This window comes from Scleropages formosus, chromosome 23 (assembly GCF_900964775.1).
Source record: "Scleropages formosus chromosome 23, fSclFor1.1, whole genome shotgun sequence".
Classification (NCBI taxonomy): Eukaryota; Metazoa; Chordata; class Actinopteri; order Osteoglossiformes; family Osteoglossidae; genus Scleropages; species Scleropages formosus.
Window position 1 is genome coordinate 9457346 of NC_041828.1, and position 15389 is coordinate 9472734.

General features: G+C 42.8%; 1 protein-coding gene across 10 annotated transcripts in view; it reads right to left on the reverse strand.

Annotated features, from left to right (window-relative positions):
• Positions 1–28: 28 nt before the first annotated feature.
• The window catches only part of kif13a (kinesin family member 13A), a 54185-nt gene continuing 38824 nt past the window's right edge, over positions 29–15389 (reverse strand). Inside the window, exons 17-40 of one of the 10 annotated variants that reach the window (XM_018750406.2) lie at positions 15144–15354; positions 14896–15058; positions 14179–14322; positions 12604–12753; positions 12219–12383; positions 11827–12000; positions 11574–11725; positions 11360–11492; positions 11097–11243; positions 9984–10016; positions 8711–8810; positions 8437–8563; positions 7977–8032; positions 7689–7813; positions 7419–7595; positions 7170–7262; positions 6867–7019; positions 6566–6643; positions 6276–6326; positions 6081–6186; positions 4739–4884; positions 3800–3925; positions 1798–2788; positions 29–363 (exon numbers count right to left, since the gene is read on the reverse strand). In XM_018750406.2, coding sequence (XP_018605922.1) covers positions 122–363; positions 1798–2788; positions 3800–3925; positions 4739–4884; positions 6081–6186; positions 6276–6326; positions 6566–6643; positions 6867–7019; positions 7170–7262; positions 7419–7595; positions 7689–7813; positions 7977–8032; positions 8437–8563; positions 8711–8810; positions 9984–10016; positions 11097–11243; positions 11360–11492; positions 11574–11725; positions 11827–12000; positions 12219–12383; positions 12604–12753; positions 14179–14322; positions 14896–15058; positions 15144–15354 — 4043 coding nt within the window. In that variant the 3' untranslated portion in view covers positions 29–121. Of the gene's footprint in view, positions 364–1797; positions 2789–3761; positions 3926–4184; positions 4240–4738; positions 4885–6080; positions 6187–6275; positions 6327–6565; positions 6644–6866; positions 7020–7169; positions 7266–7418; positions 7596–7688; positions 7814–7976; positions 8033–8436; positions 8564–8710; positions 8811–9983; positions 10017–11096; positions 11244–11359; positions 11493–11573; positions 11726–11826; positions 12001–12218; positions 12384–12603; positions 12754–14178; positions 14323–14895; positions 15059–15143; positions 15355–15389 lie in introns of those variants that run through there. The other 9 variants (XM_018750404.2, XR_001966062.2, XM_018750408.2 and 6 more) reach the window with 9 other exon arrangements.

Below are 15389 nucleotides of genomic sequence, written 5' to 3' on the forward strand. Positions count from 1 at the left end.
TCTGACAAAGATGAAATTTAAAAATAATAAAAAAAAAAAAAAAACATTGAGTAGATATCACGTGATGTGGTTGTCAAAGTCGAAGTGCAAAATGATGGCAATAATGATCGAATACTGGTGCTCAGCTATTCCCAAAGGGATGGTGGTCCTGAGCACTACCCCAAGACCCCTGCTCCCCAACCCCAGTTTTCTCCTCAATCTGGCGAGAAGTGAGAGTGGTACTCCTGTGCTTCTCCTGGCCTTGGGGATTACTGCTGGAGGGCTGGGGAGGTCCCCTTGACAGACGGGAGGGTTTGACGAAGATGCCACGGCCAGGTGGACAGCGGAAATATACCCTTCCCTGGACAGTGCCATTGTGCTTGCCTTAAGAACGGGAAAAAGGAAGATATGTCATTGTGAGCCTAAAGGACCTGCTTGGTTAGGAGTAGTAAAACATTTCTGCTTGATTATATAGCTGCTCACATACTTAAATAATTGGTTCATATGGTGGAAAGAAACTAACCATTTAAGTATCGCACGTCTGCATCTAAGTTTCTCTTCCTGATAATGTAATGCACAGATTGTATTTTCTATGAGATGCACATCGCTTTGGAGAAAAGCATCTGCTAAATGAATAAATGTAAATTTAAATCAGGAAGCATATTTTGGGTTAAACTGACCAGACGTGTGACCCATGATTTTGTGACATTACTCTATATTACGCTTTCTGTATTTACAGCCCAAAGTTCATGTTATCCAAGATATGCCAATATCCTTTTGTCAAAGTGAAATTGAGACTGTACGCCAGGGTGTAAATCAGGAACAGCTAGTAGCATAGTGGTTAGAGCTGCTGCCTTTAGACCCAAAGGTCACTGGTTCAATTCCCACCTTTAAATTGCTCCAGTAAAAATTACCCAGGTGTGTAAATAACTGTAAATATCTTAACATTCTAAGGGACTCTGGAGAAAAGCATTGGCAAAATTAGTAAATGTAAATGAATTCAAAAAGAGCACCCCTACAGGACAGTCCTCCAGAACAAACTGCAGCAAAGTTTCTCTTAAAAGATTGGTCTTTAGTCTATGCAGTTCATTTGGGCTGAGAGTTATTTTTTTAAACTGCAATGTTTGCACAAATTGCTTTCTCACAAATCACAGTGTAGGGGAGAACTCAAGGGGGGTTAGAGATAAACAATTATATTGATATCAAGGTCCCAATGAAAAGCTGGGCCAATTGCTTTCAGAACAGCTTTTGTCATCTTTAGAAGGCAGTCACACAAGTCCTGAACTGTGAGTAGTGAAATGTTGCGCCATTCTTCATGAACAAAAGCCACCAGGTCTTTGAGGGATGAAGGAGGTAGAAACCTATTTTATACTCTGCACCCCAGAACTCAACATAAGGGTGCAGTGACGTTAAGATCTGGTGACTGAGGAGGCTGTGGAAAGTCTTTGACTTGCTGCAAAATGGTCTCATTCTCTGGCCGTTATATGACAATGCAGAGCAATCACAAGCAATGACAACTCCCATGACATGGCTGCCTATGCCATTACTGATCCCCCTACCATGTTTAACACAGCAAGACAGCAGCCACACTCACTTTATTCATTTAATGCTAATTTAGGCCAAGATTTGGGAATATAGATCTATATGCAGTTTTCAGGAACGTCTTCTGTTCATAAATTGGGGTAAGGGTATTTTAGACATTTATTGAATGAAAAATTTCACCGTTCCTGGTTGTATTTAATTGCTAAATTGATTTGGTTGCTTGTCTCATGTGCCAATGTACAATCAAACCCAAAACGTGATACATAAGTCACTTACCAACAGGAAGGTCCAGCTCTACTCCAACCCAGATGCCTGGTGCAAACTCCACCCCTCCTACATAGTGCACTGTTCCACTCTTCTTGCCCACCCACACAGCCTCCCCTGGAGCCATCCAGTCTGGGAGCTGTGGTACAGGTAAGCCCTCCTCTCCACTGGATGAGTCTGCAGGATCTCCTAGAGCAGGACCAGGATCAGAGCCATGTGTGTGACCCAAGTTGTTTTCTCGGCAGGGTGGAGGTCCAGAGGCTTCCTGGGTATTGAATGGGCGATGCAAGTGAGCAGATGGTGACCGCTTGCCGTTGTGCAGTTGGCACTGTTGTGGAGGCACAGTGACATGGTGACGGGAGCCTTTAACCAGTTCTTGTTCCTCCTGCCTTGAAAGGAGGAGGCTTGCTCCAGTTGGCCACCCCTCATCCAAAGATGTCAGGCTCACCTCCCCACCATCAGCACCCTGGAAATCAGTGAACTCCTGACTGACACTGAGCACACACTCCTTAGGTGTGTCCGAACAGCAGTCTGCACTGGCAGGAGGAAGGGCTGTTGGTGGGCATGGTTGTGCATGTGCTACTGAGACAGTGTCACCCACTAAGGCACTTTTGGTGTGAAGTGGGCCCCTGTCATCCTGAACATCGCGGCCAGAGGCACTCAGCTGGTCTAAGCTGTCGCTAGCGGTGAACATGGCATCAGAAAGGGTGGCATTGGAGCCACTGTGGGAAAAGTAGCCACTGGTGCAGCTACTCACTGTGGGGCTCCGTGACACTGCCTTTTCACAGCCCACAACCCCACCTCCTACCCCAGCCCTACCCCCAACCATTTCCACCTGCTCAGATGACATTGAGCCCTCCAAGCTTGCATTATACACGTCAAAGTCAGCAAAGTTTTCCGGAACATAAGTCTGGTACTCTTGAAATTCCAGTGAGCAATATCCTACTTCCAGCATGCTTGGCTGACTCGACGGTGTGTCTCCATCCGTTTCCTCCTCAGAATCCTAGATCAGTCAACAGTGAAGGGACACACAACAAAATAAATGCGGAGCAGTGTTAGCTGCTGCAGTCTGCTGGGGGAGAGAACACATGAACAGGTAACATGAGAAAAGCCAGCATATTTCTTTTATATAAACATGTATAAACATAAATTCAATCATAAAGTCACCACCAGAAGTTTATTAGTTTTCTAAATTTACATTGGTTACTGTTGCTGTGAGGAAAGAATTATTTTCAGTTTGCACTGAAAAACTCAGTACCCCACCATTTATTCCTACTTCCTATGAGGTATGGGTAAAATATTTTTTACAATTTATCCATTAATCAGTTACAAAAATTACGAATGGCATCCTTCCACAGGACAGCATCAGCCCAGTGCAGAAAATACTTAAGTAATTATACCGGTTTAAGTTTATTGTGACCAAAACAATTCAAATAGGGGCCTCAGTGCCAAATATGAAATACCTTTGACCTGATGTGCATTGTCACCCATATCTATAAACAACTGGAAAATGGAAATGAAAGACACCAGAATGAAAGTGCCTCCTATATGATGGCAGCAGGGCTGACTGCGCTGAATGGATACTGGGAGGCACGGTTCTGGGACAGTTGTGAAAGGGCAGCATGTGAGTGTAGGTTCAGCCAGTGCTGGTGTGGGATGTGTAGACAGACTGAGCAAGTATTGGAAATGGAGTGTGTGATGGCAGGAGATGACAATGTCAACTCAAGCATTCAAGCTCTCAGTAAGAGAGGGAGCAGCTCAGGCAGCAAGGAGCTTTATTTTATTTTAAATGTTATTTTAAAATTTGTCTGTTACTTTCAGGGCCATTGGGAAATATTTGTACATGAAAAATATAAGAAAAACAATCAACAGACATATATTAAGAAGCAGAGAGTTACTTTAAAATGTGTAATTTTAAAATATTTTTTAGTCTGAATATGTCAGGGAAAATAAATTCTCTATGCAATTATGGAGGCCCAACAGCTGGGGGCAGTGTGGAGCAACTGGGACTTACAGTGGTGTGTCGGTGTGTGTGACTGAGACTGAGCTGCCTGCTGCTGTGGCCCTCACTCTCCGCCCTGGGGCGTCGCTGGGGGCAGTGAGGGGCCAGTGCAGCGCTTTCCACAAGGGGGCGCATGCTCTGCAACGGGGTTGAAACAACAACAGCAAACATCACGCACACAACTCGGGCAATGACAGGAGAGGTTAACAGGATTAAAACATGGGCAAACACATGGGATGGAATTCATGCAGTTAGAGGCAAATGACAAGTGATGCATGCACAAAGTCATCTTTTTAACAGGATGTACAAATTCATTTCAAACAGATGCCACTTTTTTTGTTAAGCACTTGATTAATGCATGCTTGCACATCAGTCAGAGTAAGGAATTCCCACTGGCCTGTAGAGAGGCAGCGCAGGAGCTGTGCAGGACAGTCCAGCATTATTCCTGCAGTCTTCAAGGTCATCAAGATACCTTTGTTCAATCTATGTATTTATGTCTTGAATCTTAACATTAGAACTTTTCATGTCCATGCAGCACAAGTCATGCCAGTTCAGCACAGCTCATAGCGAACGCATTCTGGAGTGGATATATTTTCAGATTCAGGCTAGATATTTCACCAAACTCATTCATGATGATTAAAGAGTGCATGCATGCACATTAAGCACAGCCTAGATAGTTTTGACCAGCTGGGACCAGTAGCCACAGAATGTTTAGTTTTGAGTAGCTGCCACTGGGTAACTATGTGACACTTGAGTATCCTTTAGCTAATTAAGAAAGTGTGGATGTGTGTATTGAAGAAGTTGGAAACAGAAGAAAAATAGGAAACTAAACTTAAGAGAAGAAAAAAATTTAAACAACTAGAACAGGACATAGTATAGCTGAAAAAGGGAATAAGATACAAACAGGAAAAGGAGGGAAAGAAGGCAAAGCAATGGAAGTGGTGGAGATACCTCTTGTCCCAGCAGTGGTCGGGACTCTAATGATTTCTTGCTCTTGCTCTCCTCCTTCACAGGCATCAGGGCCTTGAGGAACTTGGGTGGCTGAGCAGAGAGGGCCTTGAATGGGCTGGAATGCGTTGGGCTCTCTGGCACCAAGCCTGAGGTTGCAGTGATGTCAGGTTCATACATCTCATGCTAACAAAAGACTGCAGCTTCTTTCATGACACATACTACTGTGTCTTAACCTGTGCATTAGGCAGATCACTTATTACATTTCAGTTATAACAGACAACAAATGTAGGAACCATTGGTTCATGCTTTTGTTTCAAGCAGGCTGAACTATTGCAATGCTTTATTATCAGGTTGTCTATACAAGACTGTATCGAGGCTACAGTTGGTACAAAATGCTGCTATGAAACTTGTCACTAGAACTAGGAAGTATGACCATATAACACCGGTACTTAAATCGTTGCATTGGCTCCTGGTCACATTTAGAGTTGATTATAAAATCCTACTTTTGACCTATAAGGCAGTACATAGCATTGCTCCATTTTACCTTGAGATGATTGATTCATATACCTTAGGACAATATTTGCATTCATAGGATGCAGGTTATCATAAAGGACCTGTAATAAATAAGACCTCAGTAGGCCGCACCTTTAGTTACAGAGCACCTAAACTGTGGAATACTCTACCAGTTACTTTCAGAAATGCCCCGTCTGTCTCAGTCTTCAAATCCAGACTAAAGACTGGTCAGAAATGTAATTCCACTTGGCTGTGTTTGTTTTTCCCACCTCTATACCAATGCAAATTAAATTTACTTGTTTAAATTAAAAATGACTAACTATTTATTCTTTTTGAGCACTGTCTCCCTAATAAGACTTAAGGAGGCCCGCTGGCAGTCACAGATGCACTCTCATGCTGACTGAAGATGATGACCAACTGCCATGATGGACGAGATGTACCATGCTGAGCTGGGAATTCAAGCTACCATATAGCAACAATATCATTATTACTTGTAAACTGGCTTAGAATTGTTACTTAATCTAGAAAGCCACGGAGGGGTGGGCAGCCACCGGCCCTTGGACCCCCAGAGGTTTTTCTGCCTCGATTTTTGGTTGGGAGTTTTTGTTCCTTTCCTCTGTGGCCAGCAGGCATACTTATAGCTCCATAAAAGCATTATATTATGATAGTCAGTATACAACTGTCCTCTTTGTTTCTTTATCTGATGGATTTGTTTTTCTTGCCTTATGCCTGCATTAAAGTGCTGTGTCACTGCGTGAGAAGAGTGCTCTATAAAAATAAATTGAACTGAATTGAAAAGAACAATTAATATAACAAAGGATGCGTTTACCCTGGCTGTCCTTGTTCTTCAAGGGTGAGTCTTTGGTCATTGTTGCACATAGTGACACATCTTGAAGACTGCCATCTGAGATGTCAAGTTGACTCTCACAGCGTCCCTAGCAACAAATGCTAAACAGTTCAACCACATCACAAATTTATGAACAAATGCAGAATAAAACAGAGACATGCTGGAAGGAATCAATACCTTGAAATCTTCATCGTCACACCCAGTTAAATCAGTTCTACTGGATGACGTCTGGGGGGGGAAAAAAAAAAAAAAACGCATGCAGGTTAACCGGTTTCTGTATTCTGTGAAAGTACACATCCTCTCTATTAATACATACCCAACTTTAACAGCTACATGCATTTTTAATGGTTCCAGTCAGTGACAAATTTTTTTTTTTTTTTCTTTCCCATGGAAAAAAAAAAAAAAAAAACCAAATGACTTTAAAATTTAGACGACGCATAGACCTTGGCGTAAATTTGGGTTCTTACATGCTGTACATTGGGCGTGCTGATGCTTCTCTTGATATATCTTCCTTTAGCAGAGAGTGCCTCCTTTACAGTAACCGCCTGCAAAGGGAAACAAATGGCAAGTAATTAAGAACAGTGCTACACACTTATTACAGAGACCTCTTGAGCCACATAGGATCAATTCAAGCCCTTTCAGGTTCAGTCTGCTTTAATATTCTGCAGACAGCTCATCTTCCATGCTGTGTAGAGTGAGAAGCAGGAAAAGGTAACCATGAGTAGGTTGGAGACTGTGTACACGTGGGAGGTACAGTGGGGTGCACACCTGCCGCAAACGCTCCAGGCTCAGGATGTTCTCCACCTCCAGTACACCACGAGTGTACTTCTCGATGTACGTCTCTCCATCCTGTGCACCTTCAGCTTCACTCCTTGCTGCCATCAAAGCAAGTGTCTCCCGCTCCTCAGGCTCCTCTGATGCCTAGGCAGCAATTGGCAAGAGGTTAGAGGAAAGGTAGAAGAGATGTGTTTCACCCTTACAGGTTTGGCTCTAGCCAATATAATAAAGTATTCAATCTTGCTTTGTGTTGAAGCAGAATTATGCATTACTTAGTATTTCTGAGGATCTTACCTTTGGTATGTTGGAAACTATCTCATATGTGACTCCACATGAATAGAGCACATTCTTGAGTGACATTCTCCTCTTCAAACTCTGTGTAAAACTCTGCTGGGGAACCAATCAAGGTTAAACAGCACTGCCTAGGCAAACCTGGAGAATGTATAAGATACTTTTATCCAGTAAGCCCTGTACCTGCTTTTTGCTGAGCTTTGACATAAGGAAGGAGGCTGACAGGCATCCAAGGAAAAAAGAGCAACACACCTGCTTATTATAGATGTTTACTGCAATCCTCTTGCGAACTACCAGCTCCATGCAGGCTGGGTGGCTGAGCTGGACAGTTGCCTTGACAATCAAGTAGATACGCTCATTAGGTGAGGTGACACGATTCAGATGGACAGAGTCATGGATGGATGAGTCCCAGGAACAGACCGCTGAGATCTGTTGGAAATCAAATATGACTAAGGAAAAATATCCCTTAAAAACCAAAAGGAAAAAAAAACATTCTGTACCTACAGCAGAAAGAGGCTTTACCTCATCGTCACTGTGCCTAATGATGGGGAGGTAGAAGAATGGGCTACCATGCTCTTTTGGCAAGATAGAGTTGACCCCAGCAGTGTGTGGTCCTGACAGCTGACCATTCACTGTTAAATCACCCGCTTGAGAGAAGGAAATAGAAATATGGAAGAAACTATGAAATAGACACCCAGACAATGAAATGTGAGATCAAAACAAGTCTGTGACTGTTAAGAGAAATAACCTGTCCTTTTTTCACTCGCATGCCAACAAGGCAGGTTGCTAGAGATCTTATAGAGATCTTACCATTTAGGTCCAGAAAGAGGACAGGAATGTGAACTTCCATTCCGGCACAAGGTGTCCTGCGACAGAGTGACACCATAAATGAATGACAGCACAGCTACAGGCTTGATTCAAATGTTGGAAACATTCTCTTTAGTGTAACAGAATTAAAAACACTAACAGTTTACAGATGCCACACATGTAGGTCACAGTAATGCCACAAGAGGGTATTCTGAACTATGTTGAAGGCCTATGGGACAAAAGACATTTACCTACACAATCTGACATGTCTAAGTGTGACTCAGCCACTCTCTAGTATGTTCACGATTAAAAAGAAATGTCATTTTACATGAATTATGTAATCCTAATAATCCAAAGTTGTCTGACAAATGTTCCATCAAAGATAAAATTCAGCATTCTTACTGGAAGCCTGAGTTCTTGGAAGCCAGGAAAGAATGCAGCACAGCGACAGTGAAACACTCACCAATGTGCAGGAGCACCAGGGATACCACTGCCAGGGGCTGGTACCAGCACTGCATTGCGCTCCTCTGTCAGCCCCACCCATTGCTCCACCAGTCGTGCCTCCCGTTCCACATCTTCTTCAGACTTCTCTGAAGGCATAGAGGAGGAGGACAGGGGTACAGAGAGACAAGAGAAGGATAAAACCAAGAAAATTCTCAGGGGACCACAAGTGTGCCGGTACTTAATGATCACATGAGAACTGTGAATTGTCATGGCAGACTTTATGCTGTACTCACCATGTTTGTTGATGATCCTCTTGATCTGATCATCCAGATACTCACGGCGCTTGATCAGTGCTTCAGACCAGCGTTCTCGAACACAGTTCAAGTCTTCCTCCTGACAAAAAGCAGAAGAGAAACACAGTGGTAGACATGGGCATTACAGGCCTGCTGCATTGGAATGAAGTCACAGCTAAACCTCGACCTAGTTCTCAAAACCAGTATCCCTGTAATACAAGTCGCAGCCCATGAACGGAGACCCACACGAATAAAAGAAAAACATGGGCATTATCTGGTCTCATATGAAGGAATCTTGTGAAAACTTTCACCAGAATCCCTGGAGACACAGACTGTCAGAACTGAGAGAGGATACTGGTTAGATCTAGTTTAATAATGTTTGTACATTTTCAATAAAGCTTCCTGGAAAAGCTTAATTTGCACTCTGTGACAACATTTGTTGGTAGCCAAAACCACTCTCCCAAATGGACAAAACGGAGGCATACTTGGAATGAGGGGTATCACCTCCCAAACTCAGCAGCACTTCACCTTTTTTCATTAAGATTTAAAAAAAAAAAAAAAAAAAAAGTCATAAGTGAGTAAACATTTGGGTGAAACCAACTCAGGAAGAACGGTGTGCTTTCAACATCCCTCCCACTCCCTTGTGAACCTGACCGTGCAAATGAGTCATGCAGCCATGCACTGATCATGTGACCAGGAGGGGGCAAATTATTCCCGCAGCTGTTTCAGGGACAGGAAGCAGCCAGCCAGTTAGCAAATGAATCTGAAGCAGGGATTATTGACAGGGTCAGAGGGTGTGGTTAAAGGTCTCTCACTCTCTCTGTCCCTCTCTCTCTCTTCTTTACATTACAGAGGGGTTAAAACCTACAAACAGTTATGACCTTCACAGTCTTAACAGCCAGAAAAGCTAAAATAAGGAAAATTATTGGTCATATTCTGAGAATATATAAAGATACACCGGCTGTATTATGTTCAAATTGACACCAGACAGCACTATATTATCATCTTGACTCACAAATGTCACATTACTCAGAAAATATTAATCCAAGTCAAAATCAAGACTTAACACTGCAACTCTCCTAAATTGATGAATATCACGTTGGAACTATGTGGAAGCCACTGTCTTACATGAGAGGCCACTGTGTGTGAGTGGAGAATCTCAATCAGGAGCAAGCATGAATATGTTAAACTGTCCCCTGTCTGAGAGCACATGATCAGCAGTGGGTTCCCCCTCATGCCCCGTTTGGACAGCAGCAGCAGACCAAGCCAGTACCTGATAACTATCCATATCGACATCCACCTCCCTCTGGAGAAAAAACAGACCAGATCAAACACAAGGAGGACAACACCACAACCCTCCGAGGTGGTTATGCTTCTGTGCTTCTGGAAATGTTCAATCACAACCACACCATTTGTTGCAACAGTGAAAGTAGATCATTCTATCGTTTTTCTTTTCGAAGTCACTATTTTTGTTACTGATCACAATTTTTCACTGCATTTTGAATGTTCACTCTGGATATCATAATCAAAAGTATGGTTAAAATGACAAAGTTGGTTTTCTGCCTGAATGAGATTAAGGTCAACATTTTAAGTCAGGTTACCCAGAGGGGGTTGCTCAGAAGGCAGAGAAGGAGCGACTTGTTGACTGCAGAAGGACAATGAAAACTATATCAAAGGGTGTCTAAATGAACAGTATATTTCATATACCATAAAAACCTGACTCATTTTACCATTTGCAATTAACAAGGCAATCTTTCTGTCTTTCCTTGGATATATTTAAGTCTGTGTGGTAGCACTGATTTTAACTTACGACAGTCCAACACCACATCGTACATATACTCTTAAATAAAAACTAAAATTTCCCTGCATACAGAACAACTTTACTGAGACTCAGTTCTACTGTTGGCAGTGGAACTTGATTTATAGTAAGGAAGCAACCTCTGTCTGGAGAACTCTGATCCAAAATTCAATAATGCCACAGATACAGAGCTATACCACACAATGTCCTTGCGGCTGCAAATGGCTGCTTTTTTGTAACATTTCTCTGTAGATTTTAAAGAGGAATTGTGATGACTTTATTTACCTAGTTATTTCAGTTGTAGATCTTGATAAATACAGTGCACATTTAAACATTCAGCTTCTTTCTGAATGATTCATTCAGGATGTAATTAAGTGAATATTATCATGGAACCTCAGAAGCCCAAAAAAAGGTTAAAAGAAGTTCCACATCAAGCACTGAAATATTAGCATTCTCACTAAGCTTTCAACTGAGGAAAGCATTCATTTGACCATCAGAACCCTTCTAAATGAAATTCTTGTCAACAAAAGGCTGTAAACAAAGCTGCATTACAAAAAAGCCCAAAGATACAAAAATGTCCCCCCTCACCTGGTAGCTGTCCAGTGGTCTCTGTAGCTTGGTGGAGCGGATGGACACACAACCAATAGAGACGGACAGCACTGCCTCCACCAGCAGGGGCAGAGTGCCTGACTGCTGGACTGGCTTTACACTGACCTGGAGCCTGCGTGAATGTCCCTGAAGACAGAAGCATGCAGGTGCACATGGACGCACTCAGATTTATCACAGGCCAACCACGGGTAAAACTATAGATGTAACCTAACAATCACACAAAGACACATGAAAAAGCCTACCTGTCTTAGCTGGAAGACCCCACCGGTGCTGACGTCCTTCGTGGGGTACAGTTCCACAGCAGCATACTCACCTTGCTCATTCAGCTCCTGGATGGAGACCCACAGCTCAATCCGACGGGATACCTCACTCCAGCTAGAGCACAGGAACCCAGAGGTTAGAATGTGTGTCTGCGTGGCTGTATGTAGGTTTGTGCGAATTGACCAGACGGTGTACCGGTCTCTGAGGGTCCGGCTTTTGGCTTGCAGAGCATCCACCTCAAACTGCGAGTGACCATTTCCAGCACAACGGTGTCCCCACACTTCAATTGCTAGTGCACCCTCAGAGATGAACTCCAGGAATTCCTCTGTCACGTGGACCACATAGTCCTGAGGACCAGAAAGGGAGTCGTATGCTAGGAGATAACCTTCAGATAAAAAACAAACATAAAGACACACACACCCACCCTACATACTCCGTCATGACTAACCATGCAGTGGTCAAACCTAACGGTGAACTGAGCATCCGGAGTACGAAGGGAAGGTGTGTCTGGGCTGACCATTGGTGGGGCCACGGTGGGTTCTGCCTGCTCCCAGAAAGTGTACTGGCAGAAGACGAAGTTGGACAAATTGAGGGGCAGTCCAGTTGCCTCCTTAATCCGCACCTTCAAAACACAACAGAAAAATAATGCTATTGTATAATGTTAGAATGTCAGACATAAAAAAAAAAAAACCTGACATTCTGTGACTGCAAACAAGACAAAGGGATCACAAAAATTTGAACTTTCTCAGTGTCACTAACTTTTACAGCTGATCTAGCAGTCCAAAACATCATTCTGTCTGTATGTAGCAATGTGTAGTGTGTTCCCCGTACACAGCGTACCCTGCAGGTGAGTTTCTTGGCAATATGGACAATCTCTCCATTGTTATCCATGACCTCATAGCTGCCACTCTCACTTGAGTTCTCTGAGGAATCGTCACCTCCAACCAGACGCTCCGGCACCACCCCGCTCACCCGCATCAGCTCCACGTGCAGACGACCTGCCACCTGAGACAGCGAGACTGATACTGACATGTGCACACAACTAACAAGCACCCTCCCACTATTCTCATATATATATATATATGTACACACATAGATTTCAAATGTACATAAGACTGCAAAAACTTCTAATACAAACATTTCACTTAATATATGTGACAGACAACTTCTCCTGAAAAAAGAATGTTCATGGTAACACTGGGCTCAGTCATACAGTAGACTTTACCTCCCCTTGCTGGCTGATGATGGGAACTGCATATTGAAGCTTAATGTCGTGGAACAGACACTCCAGGAAAACATTTGCGACGCCAATGAGGTTGTGGTTCTCTTGAGCCTCATAGAAGGGCTCCCCACGTTTACTGTTCAGTTTGCTGTTCTACGAGCAAAACACACAGCAAGATGTGCAGATTTTACTCAGTGAAACCTGGGAAGAGCACAAAGTGATTGTGAAGTATTTTCTCTATACACTTGCTCCTACTAATGGTACTAGTGGTACTACAGCCTTACTGAATATCATTTCCAGTGTTTACAGCTTGTGTCCAGCATTCCTGAATGTCATGAACAATAACAAGATAAGCAATGTTTCATGTTCATGGGATGAACTGGTTGATGATGTGCATTCAAAGGGAATTTGTAGAGACATTGTTTTTACTAGTCATTTTGAACTAGTTTTAATATAGTTAATTTTAATGTAGTGCATAGTTAATACTGTTAAAATGTGTTGGAGCATATTTTTGTTATACTGTAATTACATTTAATACTTTTATAGAATCGAAAAGCAAATAAACCAAGATGCTTCTGACAAACATTAGACATACCAGTCGCATGAGTCATCAACAACAGAGATTAAACAGGAGGGTGTGGCCATGACTTTCCCCCAGCAACTCTAGATTTAATTTTAATGTTATTTGGAATTAATAAGAAGTCTCACTGAACATTTTTGCTTATTATAAGTTTATCTGAAGTTTTTACAGAACTAGTAAATACATGGATTGACACAAGTTATTACTTTACTGATGTAAAGGCAGCACAGTTGCACAGCGAGTAACACTACTGTCTCATAGCACCTGGGTGGTGTGAGAGGACATGGGTTCATAGGACAACTGATAGTGTAGTGGTTAGGACCTAAAGGCTGCAGGTTCAATCCCCACCTCCAGCTGTAGTCCCCTTGAACAAGGTACTTACCCTAAAATTGCTCCAGTAAAACTATCCAATTGTATAAATGGGTAAATAACTGTAGGTAGATTAACCTCATAAGTCGCTTTGGAGAAAAGCATCAGCTAAATTTCCTCCCATAGTCCAAAGACATGCTGTTCAGGTTCCTCCATAGTGTATGAGTGACACAGAGTGTATTCCACTGATGTAATGGGTTTCTCATCCATACAAGTAGTGTATCTAGCACTGTAAGTCACCTTCGTGAATAAGGTGTGTGGGCTGATAACACTACACAGAGCTCATTGGAAGTCGCTTTGGAGGAAAGCATCTGCTAAATAAACAGTAAATGTAATTTTGAATTTATGAACAAATATGGAATTGAGTTACAGGCAGACTTTTGGCCCCATTTGTGTTCTCAGTCAGGAGTCAGTATACAGAAATTTCACCCCTCTACCCTACACCAATGGTACACTCATATTTCCCAAGCAGAAAAATGCCACTAAAAGATTACTCTACTGACTGCATGACAGGAGTGCCATGTAACTCTGAATTTCTCATATTTTAAGTGTCGTGTTGGTATGTTTCCTCCTTACCATCGTTACAGATATGCCAATAACGTTCACTGTCTCATTTGTCATACTCTTACCATTTCTTGTGTGCCCTCTTTCCAGTCTCTGTACTGGTCTCTCATGTCCACAAGCTTGTTTTCCAGCTTCTCAATGGTCCACACCTGGGTTCCTCGTCCTCTTCTCCGCACCTGGATGGCAGGCTCGCTTACGATGGCTCCACGCTGATCCACAAGGTAACATGCACACACAGTGTAATAACAGAGCCTCCTTAGGATAGGCAAAATATAACACTGAATCAGGCCAAATCTAGAACAGTTAAGCATGAAAAAGGGAGGAATGAGTTTCTGGTAAACATCATTTTCTCTGTTTATAATCATTATTCAGGAAAAAGACAAGAGCTTTTTCACTGACAAAAAGTATTAAAAATGATGGTAAGTATGAAAAAATAATGCTGTCACTTAAAAATTAACCTTTGGTTAAAATTTTTTGAAATAACATACCTCCAAATTGTCACAAAATAGAGTAAATTTACTATTTTTTCCAACCTGTAGTCAAACAAAAGACCATTTGATAGCAATCTGCTTGTATTAACCTATCAATGGAACTGTAATTTAGTGTAACAGTTAATCTTTATTTTTGTTCTTGTTGAATAACACAAACCTCTAACTACATTTAGATAGTCCCAGGCATCTCTGTGGAGCAGTGCTTTTGTGTACACATACATCAATGAGAGCACGCATATGTTAATACTATTTAAAGATGCATTTTTTACTGGACAGCAGGGTAAGACGCACTTTGCGGTTGGCACTGAGGTTGGCTGCAGGGATCTGCAGGGTGACTTGGTAGTCGGTTAGCTTGTTCATCTCCTCTGCCAGGAAATTGGCCTCTCGCACCAGTGTGTTGGCTCTGACCACCTGTTCTCGCAGTCGGGCTAGGCTCTGGCGGAAAAGCTCGTCCCTGATAGAACCACAGGACCATTTGTCAATCCCTCATCTCAGAGGAGCTGTCATGCCACTCTCCCCAGTGCCTCCCTAAGTCTCACCGTTCTTCAGACCAGAGGCGGATCTTGCTGTGGCTGGAATAGGACAGACGGTCAGCACTGCAGCGAAGGTGGGGATTTATCCTCTCTGGAGACAGCTGCTGTCGCAGGGACTCAAGTTCGCGCTCATACATGACACGCTGTTCCTCCAGCGCCATGCGCTTCTCCTCCAAGTACTGCTTTTCCAACACCTGGACCACATTCTGCATGGGGTCTGTTGAGCAGGAATGAGAAGGAGGGAACAGGAAG